General features: G+C 44.6%; 1 protein-coding gene across 1 annotated transcript in view; it reads left to right on the forward strand.

The window, feature by feature from the left end:
* The window catches only part of efr3a (EFR3 homolog A (S. cerevisiae)), a 52985-nt gene extending 43926 nt beyond the window's left edge, over positions 1-9059 (forward strand). The window contains exons 16-24 of the mRNA XM_062404600.1: positions 276-437; positions 1162-1293; positions 1637-1704; positions 2292-2419; positions 5039-5124; positions 5268-5316; positions 5640-5743; positions 5826-5875; positions 6202-9059. Coding sequence (XP_062260584.1) covers positions 276-437; positions 1162-1293; positions 1637-1704; positions 2292-2419; positions 5039-5124; positions 5268-5316; positions 5640-5743; positions 5826-5875; positions 6202-6307 — 885 coding nt within the window. The 3' untranslated portion in view covers positions 6308-9059. The remainder of the gene's footprint in view (positions 1-275; positions 438-1161; positions 1294-1636; positions 1705-2291; positions 2420-5038; positions 5125-5267; positions 5317-5639; positions 5744-5825; positions 5876-6201) is intronic.
* Positions 9060-10528: the final 1469 nt, after the last annotated feature.

A 10528-nucleotide genomic window follows, 5' to 3' on the forward strand; every position in this document is an offset into this window, starting at 1 on the left:
TTTGCTTGTAATTGGCCCAAATACTTTTTTCCTGTTTCCATTACGGTGTGAGATTATTTTGACCTTTACAAATCAAGACTTGAACGTGTCGGAGTTAAAATAAAAATTTAATAATCGACTGGTTGATTTGAAGAATCATATCTTTCTCTGTGGTGTCCTCGCTCTCTATCTGTCCTCTCTTCAATGTGTCCTCCTCTTCCTTTTTCTCTTCAATGTGTCCTCCTCGTCCTCCTCTCTTCAATGTGTCCTCCTCTTCCTTCCTCTCTGGTGTCCAGCACGGCCAGCAGCTCTACCGTCACATCTACCTGGGCTGCAAAGAAGAGGACAACGTGCAGAAGAACTTTGAGCTGCTCTTCACCAGCCTGGCCATCCTGACCATCGAGCTGGCCAACGAGGAGGTGGTCATCGACCTCATCCGCCTCGCCATCGCCCTGCAGGTGACACCGACTCAGCCTGTGCTCGTTTATCGAAGAGAAGCTTTAAAGTTTTCAGTGCTGTTGTCAGAATCAGTAAAACATCAACGAACACAAAACTCAAGCTCTGGTCGAAGCAGGTCTTTGAAAGCTCGACTCACCTGGAGCTGTCAGTCATTAGACATGATCCTCATGGCTGAGGTGTGTCCAACACACCGCTGGTTCAAAAAATGATGTGGGTCTTATTTCCACCTGAGCTTCCAAGTGTTGGACACACAAAACAAACACACTCACACATGAAGATACTTGTGTAGCTGGTTTATCAGCACTGGGAAAGATCCAGAAAGCAGCAGATGTTGTCATGTGAACACACACACACACACACACACACACACACACACACACACACATCACAATATCTTCTTAATCCTAGTGCAGGGTTTCCAGGGCTGCAGGGAGATTTCCCCTGGACCCCCCGAGGTTGCGGGGGGGGGGGGGGGGGGGGGCTCTTTCATTTGATTGTGTTTTCACACTTTCAGTACAAAGGTCGTTGCCAGGGTAACGACCCCTGGGTGACACAACGAGCTTGTCGGGTTGATAATGATGTGTGTAGTGTGTGTATTGTGTGTCTGTGGTAGATTGTTCATTAGAATCATGTTCAGGCTCTTTTATGGTCTTTCACTTTTCTCCAGTTAGTTTGCTTCTAACTGGTTTAACTGGTTGTTGTCTCTGGTGTCTCTTCCACCAGGACATGGCTCTGGCCAACGAGGAGAACATGCCCATGTTCATCCGCTGCGGCGTCATGGCGCTGGTGGCGGCGTATCTCAACTTCCTGAGCCAGATGATCGCCAACCCGCCGTTCTGCCAGCACGTCAGCAAGGTGGGACATCCGCTGGGCCCCAGCGCCAGAGCATCTCCACTGGAGACACAGTCCATGAAGTTCATGTCTGAAAACGTCTCTGGAGTCAGGAGCGTCCACATGTTGAAGTTGTGACTCGTGGATACTCTTAATACTTCATAAACAGTTATTAATGAGTAACTTAGAGATTAGCTCCTTAAAGTTGTGTTAACACGCTGCTGATACACACACCTGGTTTCTGGCTGTTAAAGCTTGTTCCGTGGTTGTTGTCGTTCTTTGTGTTGCTGTTGTTTCAAACTGACGTGACTCATTGTGTCTGTGACTCATTGTGTCTGTGGTTTTGTGTCTGTGGTTTTGTGTCCAGGTTGTCGAGTTGAGGAACATGGACGCTCCGTACCTGCTCCCAGAGCACGTCTTCAGAGACAAGTGTGTGTGAGTAAACTTTACTACATGAGAACCACACAAACTGTGGCCATCACAATAATGAAAGGTTGATCATTGTTTGTCTCTTGCTGGTTTATAGTTGAAACCATCAGAGAGGTTAGATACTTTATATTCTCCTCTCAGGAAACCCCCGAGGCTCGTTTGTTCAACTTCCTCCGGACGTTCTGGAGTTGTGTTGCAGTTCTCGTGTTCCCCTGTGAAACACGAGTTCCTCTGAGGGAGGTTCTGCCTGAGAGGAGACTTCTAGAGACTGAGTTCTAAAAATGAAGAGACTGTTTCAGAGTCTGTTAAACAACAGACACAACTTTCCAAAATAAAAGCTCAGTAATTCAGCTCAATATGAAGCTCATGAAGATAGAGGTGGAAACGCAGGCAACCCCCGATCTGAAGGAACATCTTTAGTTCTGTGAAGAAGTTCCCTGGACTCAAAGTTCTGGATACGTTTGGTCTCAGTGATTTACTGAACAAGGACCCGAGTGGTTCAGAGATTCTAGACCGGTCCAAACATTAATCTGATCTCCTCATAAAGAGTGAAGAGGAAGTGAATGTCCTGTTTCCGTCCCTCTCCTCCTCAGACTCCCTGAATCTCTGGACAAGGACGACAGGCTGTTGTACTTCCAGGTGTCGGACATGGCCGAGTGTCTGGCAGGACCAGGATACAACGCCGAGCGGCTGTCCGTCCCCTACGTCCCCCAGGTCACAGGTAGGACCGACCTCACATGACCCGGCTCCTCTGTGGGTGGAGCTTCTTGAGTCCACCACAGCACTAAAGTACTTCAATACTCCAGTACTCCACAGTACTACAGTACTAAACTAGTTCAACTCCACCAACTGAACCTCGTTGTGGTTCAAACCTTTCATCGTCGGAGGTGAAGACCGCAGCTGCTGCTTCCTCTTCTTCTTCTTCTTCTTCTTCCTCTTCCTCTTCTTCATCCTCTTCCTCTTCCTCTTCTGCTCTATCTCTGTCTCTTCTTCCTGTGATTGGTCCAAAAGTCCAAACTCTCCAGCAGAGTGTTTTCCCTCCGGAACAGAACCAGGTTCAGGTTGATCCAGACCCAGAACTCCTCTTCTGCTCTGAAGAACCTGATGTTCAGCTTCAGTGTCACAGTCCAGCCAGAAGAAAACCCTGGACCTTGTGTCTGAATGTTTCAGTAAATGTTCTGAATCAAACAGGAACAAGCAGAGTGAAGAATATGTGCTACATGTTTAAACATCTTCTTAAATATAATCCATCATTGCAGAGTTTAAATTAAAGTCAGATTAACGGAGCCAAAAGGCTTCGAAGCATTAACGGCTTACAGAGTTCAGTGAACAGGAAATGAACTTTATGAAATCCTATTGTGTGATCAGCTGATCTACACTGCAGGTTGTCACCGTCGATACTTCACATCGGAACAACTTGGACCTCTTCCTGATTTCATGAACCAAAAATAGTTTCTTATCGAGGAACAGTTAATCCTCAAGATTCAGTTTCATTATTTCAAAAATCTGTCTTTGAGACACTTACAGAGATATTTCCTTCCCTGTGTGGAAGTGATGAATTAAGAGCATTAATATGACAGAACTTTAACTTTCATGGACTCAAGCGATGAACAGAAACTGTCTGTTCTCTGACTTCTTCTGTTTGTGCTTCTGCTTCCTTCCCTCGGCCTCTGACTCAGTTCTCTACACAGTAGGAAAAATCCTCAGCAGGTGCAAGCAGACGTCCAGAGGTAAACGTGTAGAGCAGAACCTCAGTGACCTGCTGTGGTCGGGTTCAGATCCCAAACTGTTCTGTTTCGTCTCATTGGCACCAGGAGCTAAAACCTGGCAACCTTTACTTTGACGAGGATGAAACATGCAGTTTATTCTCATTGTGTAATCCTTTAAAAACTGAATGTAACTTATGTTTTCCACAAACCCTTTGAGACCAGTAAAGAGTCCTTGGTGTGTAGACACGTGTGGGAGACCAGGATGTGGATCAGTCCTGTGGGATTTGACCCTTAGAGACAAACACAATTCTTCAGCTTCAGATGAATTGTTGTAGATTTGTAGTTTTTCTTGTGAGTTGTGGTTAGATTGTGTAGCTGCAGACATGATTTATTACAAACAAGCGGTTTAAACCTTTTTGCTGATTATTATTTTGCTTGCGTTTCTTTTGGACATTTTCTGGTGAGTACATGAAACTCTGTAGATTATGTGTATTGTAGTAGTTTGTGTTTGTTGTCATGCAAAGTGTTGATGTAAACGTTTTCCTTTATATATATATCTATAAATGTCTGGGCAGGTTGTTTACACTGGAACCAGTCATCACACCAAGCGGAGGGTCTAATGAATCCAGGTGTTTCTGGAGCTTCTGTGTTTTTTCCCTTTACAGACTTTGGACTTTTTCCCTTTTACTAAACCTTGACAACACACAAAGCTTGTAAACGCTCCATCACGTGTTTCCTTGTGGATTCAGATTTTCTCTGTCGGCTCCTCGGTCACGTCAGTGTTCTGAAGACAAGAGACGCTTCTGGTTCAGTGTTTCAGATAATGGAGTGAGTCAGATGTAAGAACAGTGTCTGGGTCTCTGACCTTCTCCACAGATCTGTTGCTCATTAAGGCCTGGAGGAGTCTGGCAGCTGAGTCACACCTGGTCGCTGTGACTCATTCAAACAACAGTTAGGAAGTGGTTCTGGTTCTGTTTGTGTGTCTGTTTGTGTGTTCTCTCTGCTTTCACACCCCCGCTGCTCCTCTGACGCTCGTCACACGACCTGGTCCTCGGGTCCCCTGGTCCTCGGGTCCCCTGGTCCTCGGGTCCATACTGTAGCTCCTGTCCTTCCTTTTCTACTGGTGGTTGAAGGCAGAACTTATTGTTCTACTTCATAAAACATTGATCTCTTATTTTTAAGAGATCAATGTCCTGCAGGATCATTTCATTTTGTTTCCTCTCTTATTACCGGAGCATCACAGTCGACTCTCTCAGCTCGGCCGCGTGGAGACAGTCTGTTGTGTGGTGTTTCACATTTATTGATATCAAGTGCTCATAATGTAAAATTGAAAACATGGCTGATGTGACGGCACCGACCAAAGAACCTTTAGGCTGAAACTTAGTTTACAGAAGCCAACACGATGAGGAGACAGAATCCCAGCAGCTGTTTGTTGTGGAGCAAGAGACTTTAGATAAAGACGGACGACATTGTGTCTCCGAAAGGGATTGTTGATCGCCCCCTGGTGGCAGAAACCTTCCTGTTAGTTTTCAGCTCTGATGCTGCAAACAGATGAAGAAAGACCGGATTGTTCAAACAGCTGCTGTGAGTCTGGGGTTGAACTGTCTCTGTGTCCCTGTGTCTCTCTGCAGATGAAGACCGTCTCTCCAGGAGGAAGAGCATTGTGGACACCATCTCCCTCCAAGTGGACATCATGTCCAACAGCCTCCCAGACAAGGTCAGTGGAGTTTTACTGTGGAGGAACGTCCAGCTCACACAAACTCACACAACTCATAGAAGACGTGCACACAAGGCTTTAAACCCAAGTCTGGATGAGATGCTGTCATGTGACCATGTGTCTGTGTTCTCGTCCCTCCACAGTCTCAGCTGGCCGAGGAGATCACGTTCGAGACTCTGAAGAAGGCCATCGGTGAGAACACAGAGCACTTTGTTTTTCTAAAGATGTCCAGCCTGTCCTCAGGAGACACAAAGACACGCGTGATGTCCCGAGTCAAGAATATGATAGAAACTTCTCTCACGGCTCTTATGTTATGTCCTGTGTTCCAGGAAGCTCTGTGATTGGACAAGGAATGAGTGTTTTACATTAAGAGAACAGAGATGTTGATTTTAATAACATGAGAGAAATGAAGCGTTGCCACAGACACACAGGATTCAACCTGTGATGGAAGCTAGATGTCACATAGCGACAGAAAGAAGGAGGACACCTTCTGACACATGATCTTCTGTGTTCAGACACCACCGGGGTGGAGGAGCAGGAGCGGGAGAAGAGGCGTCAGGTGATAGAGAAGTTCCAGAAGGCTCCGTTTGAGGAGATCGCCGCTCACTGCGAGTCCAAGGTAAAGAAAGTCCTCGGCATCGAACTGCTTCATCCTTCTGTGTCGTGAAGCTCCGCCCACTCTGCTTGGTTTGTGTCCTCAGGCGAACATGCTGCACGACCGGCTGGCGCAGATCTTCGAACTCACGATTCGGTAAGTTCCTCACCTGGTTTGAAGGATCTGGATAAAACCTTTAAACTCATTTCTCTTTGTTGTTGTTTTCAAGCTATTCTTTATTTCTTGTCAATCTGTGTTTTTATTTTAATTACTTTTAAAGGATTGAACTAAATAACAGAATCTAAACATTACACGGTTCAGGGAACAATAAACCGACAGGACTCTGCTGACCTGCTGGTATAGCGCGGCCAAATTTCACTTTGATGTAATCTTCATCATGTAAAACCTGATTTGTCCCTCCTCCTCCTCCTCCTCCTCCTCCTCCTCCTCCTCCTCCTCCTCCTCCTCCTCCTCCTCGTCAGACCTCCTCCCAGCCCGTCCGGAGTGGTTTCCATCTCAGCGGGACACACCGAGCACCAGTCCGTCCCCGTGTACGAGATGAAGTTTCCAGACCTGTGTGTGTACTGATCATCAGCGACACACACACTCACACACAAGCGCAGCTCCACACGACAGCTGAAACGCACAATGCAAAATTAGAAATGCTGAAAAGCCACAACACAATCTGTCCTGCAGCAAAACGCCCATTCGGACTTTGAGGTAAAGAAACGTGAAACTTCTTCTTCCTCCAAACCTGAATGTTCTGGTGACGCCACAGAGCATCGAACCTGAAACCAGCAGCAGCTTGAGATTCCAGTGACTCTGATGATTCTGAGTCCTTCACCCTCTCACGTGTACATATGCTCCAGCCTCACATTCAGCTCCTGTACCAACAGTCTCAGTCTCAAGTGAAGCTGGTTCTCGCTGTAAAGCTTCTTCTTAATCATAATAATAATAATATCTGCTCTTGTCCGTCGGCCTCTTACAAGTAGAAATGCAAAACGTGTGCTTGGTCCTTCCCAGTGAAACGTCCTGGTTCTGGTTCTGCTGCTGGTTCGACCTGTTCGCTCAGTCTTTGCTTTTTAAATGTGAATAAGCAGAAATGAGTTCAACAAGCAGCTCCGTGTGGAACTGAGGTGAACTGTGAGTTACCGCTCAGCAAAGAGACTCACGAACAAAGAGCCAGCGGGGGTGAGAGAAAAGGATTCTGGGAATCTTCTGATTTCTTATTCTTGTGAAGTAGCTCATGTAAAAGATTTTAAATTGTAGTTGTCGTCAGCGAGTATCGTCAACTGTCTCGAACGTTGAGTTAGAATCTTCTCTTATTTCCCAGATTGGATCAAATAGACACGATGGTGAGAACGAGATGTAAAGAACAAACCACTTCATCGTCTTCCAGCTCCCGTTTGTGTTTCATTCATATCATGAAGAGACTTCAGCCTGGTGTTTCTGCGTATTAACACTTTGTGATATCAAACAACATGAGACAGGAAACTGTCTCATCGTCCTTCAGACTTTGAGTGTTCTTTTAAATCTACGATTCAACCAGCGACTTTAACTCCTCTTTTCTCTTTAGACAGTTTTAAAAACCTCCAATCTCAAACATTTATCTGAGTTTCATTCCACAATAAAAGCAGCAGCTGGAGCCTGGTACTATTTACTGTATATATATATACATATATAACTCTGATAAAATACATTCTGTAGGATTTAATCATCGGTGCTGTTCCAACATCTACCACAAGGTCGTGCTTTTATGTTGAAGGAGACGTTGTTGGAGTGAGACCCTTCATATCTGGAGCTGCAGCTGTGATGTGGAACAGATGGTTATCAGTGTTTCCTCTGATCTGAGCTCAGTGCTGGAGGCGGAGACCTGCTGCCGGAGCAGGTTGAAGGTCGGACAGAGCAGGTTGAAGGTCGGCCGGAGCAGGTTGAAGGTCGGCCGGAGCAGGTTGAAGGTCGGCCGGAGCAGGTTGAAGGTCGGTCGGAGCAGGTTGAAGGTCGGTCGGAGCAGGTTGAAGGTCGGCCGGAGCAGGTTGAAGGTCGGTCAGAGCTTCCTCTGGTTCAGAGACGACTCGTTCGTCCTCGACACAAAGACGTGAGCAGTTGTTTGGATCCTGAATGAGTTGATGAACGAAGGAGAGAAGAATGAATGAAAGAGGAGATTGAGAGACGTGATGCAGCTTTGAGGACGTGAACGTTTCAGGTGGTTTCGTATGTTTTCTAGTTGTTGAGCGCACGTTGTGTTAGAAGTCAGACGTGGACTTGAACATTAAACAGGAGCCTGATTATCTGGTGACGTGTCCGATCAGGTTTCTCAGAGAGTCTCTCGTGGACCTCGATGAAACGGATCAGAATTATTCACAGGACATGGACGAGTGTGTGACTTGATGCAGCTGAATGGAGGCGAGTGTAGGGACGTGTCAGAGGAACCAGATCTGCTCGGTGACGTTCTAGTGTTCGTAGATGATCTGGACAGCTCAGCCGATCGACCTTCACACACTGAGATCTTTACCTGTCAGAGGTCAGATTCTGAATCCTGACACAGGCTCCAGGTTGAATCCAGGTGAAGAGTGTTTGAGTTCCTCAGCTGGAGACGTGATGTTTGTTCTGGAGATTCTGTGCTCTGAGGGAATCGTCTGTTGACTTGTAGAGTTTCTTTATGAAGCGAGTGGTCGAACAAAAGAAAAATCTCTTTCTACGTTTTCCTCTAAGGTGTAAAACTCTTCTGGTCCAACAGCGTGAAGCCTCGTGTGAAGTCTCAGACTCAAAGCTGCACCTGGAACTGATTTGAATCTTGAGTTCAGGGCGTCGACCTCTGATCAGGAGCTGGGATTATATATTTTTAAAAGATTCATCGAAGAACAATTATTTCATTGACTTGATCCAAAATCTGATATTTCTTCCAAAAAATGTATAGAATTGAGCCGGACAGAGAAAAACATCATTTTGTATGAAAGTGAATTTGTTTGAAGAACAATTCGTTTCCTCAGCTGAACAGCAGATGATTGGTTTGTTGGGATGAGGCAGGAACACGTGACCACTTCCTGTGAACGGGTCATTGAAGCTGCTTATCATATATTTTTCTACATTTTATGCATCACGTGTTGTTAAATTGTTGCCGGGTAGAGATTTAGATATCGGGAGTTGGATTCCAAAAACCAGATTCTGGTTGATTTAGTTTCTGGATGTTTATCATGAGATCGACGATCAGGGTTTCAACGGGTTCGAGCCTCAACGAGGGAGAAACGTCCACGTTGTGACAAATATGACTTGATTTTTTTATTGTAGAATGCATGTGATTAAAGTATGATTAAAATAAAGTATGGATTATATGTCAGATGATGTCAGTTATTTTTGCAGAATAAAATATGATCTTCTTTTTTGTTTCTATGGGAAGTTGCAGCTTTGGTTCAGACAGAAACGCTTCATCAGCATTAATACAGACGCCTCCCACGTTTCAGTTTAATACACCAGCATCAACTCGACCTGTAATTCCACTGATGATCTCTGAATATCTGATCTGAGGCCAGATTATGTTCAGCCTGATTCACACAGTTCATCATAATCTCCTATTCTGGAAATCACAGTAAGAGAAATTAAATCCAGAATTTCAGAGATTTAAAGTGTTTTTTTAAAGTTTTCTTTCATGAATCTGGTGAATCAGCAAATAACTGTTTCACTTAATGTCGGGAGTTCCTGAAAAACTTGATTGTAACTGTAGTTCCACAGAGAATAATAATAAATACAAACATATTTTTCATGCAACGAGTGAAAAAATCAATAGTTAAACTGCAGGACGGTGAAAACTGAAAAGTTCTGGAGTCGAGGTTTTGCTCTGAGATGGTGATGGATCTGAATCCCGAGCTGCGACTTCCTCTGAAGCTCCGTGACCCACGAGAGCAAAGACCGGAGATCCAGAAATCTATGAAGATTATATTTAATAGCTTTTGTATGTGTTACCGTTAAATACAATGAACAGTTGCTTCCCTTAAACACAATAGAACATGACCTGTGTTTGCACTTTTATCGCCGTGGACCTGCTGCTGCACGGATTTGGTACAAACGGACAATTCAAGATATTTGATTCCTGATGTTTCTTCTTGTGAAATGTTGTTTTCAAGAAGAATCGTGTGCAGCCGTGAAAAAACAATCTCTTGACCAATAAACGAGTCTGTGTCGCTTCTTGAAGATGAAGAAGATGAAGATGAAGAAGAGATCAAATAGCTGCCGGATGCTGAGTGTTGGAAACTGAACATGATGAACTTTGTTTTTGTCGTTGCTGCAGCAGTTTGTGTGTTTGTTCCAGTTCTAAAGTTGTCTCGTGTGTGTTCGGCCTTCACAGCGACCACCTGCTCAACACTCGGCTTTCACCACTAGGTGGCGCTGAGGCTCGGCTCCAGCTGCAGGATCAAGAAACTGCTTCAACTTAAAAGCAGAAATTAAAAAATTTCAAATCATTTGAAAAATGATTACGATTTTACAAATGCAAATACACTTCATGGATATTATTTCATCTAGAAAGTGTTGAATGATTAATAAAGCAAATGTATTCCGTAAACTGATAAGCTGCTAATTATTTCTACAGAAAAGTGTTTTGAAAATCCCTTGTTAATTAATTCAAAGATGATTATTAAAGAATAAAAAGTTGGTTGAATCTGAGTTGAACCTCGACGGCAGCCGAGCCTCAGCCTCTTTATCTCTGTTCAACAGAATAAAATCAAATGTTTCTATCAAACACGATGAGCTGCAAAGTTTTTATTTCTGAACAGAACTGAGACGTGAAGCTTTATTTATACTCTTGTTCAT

This window comes from Platichthys flesus, chromosome 14, assembly GCF_949316205.1.
Source record: "Platichthys flesus chromosome 14, fPlaFle2.1, whole genome shotgun sequence".
Taxonomy (NCBI): Eukaryota; Metazoa; Chordata; class Actinopteri; order Pleuronectiformes; family Pleuronectidae; genus Platichthys; species Platichthys flesus.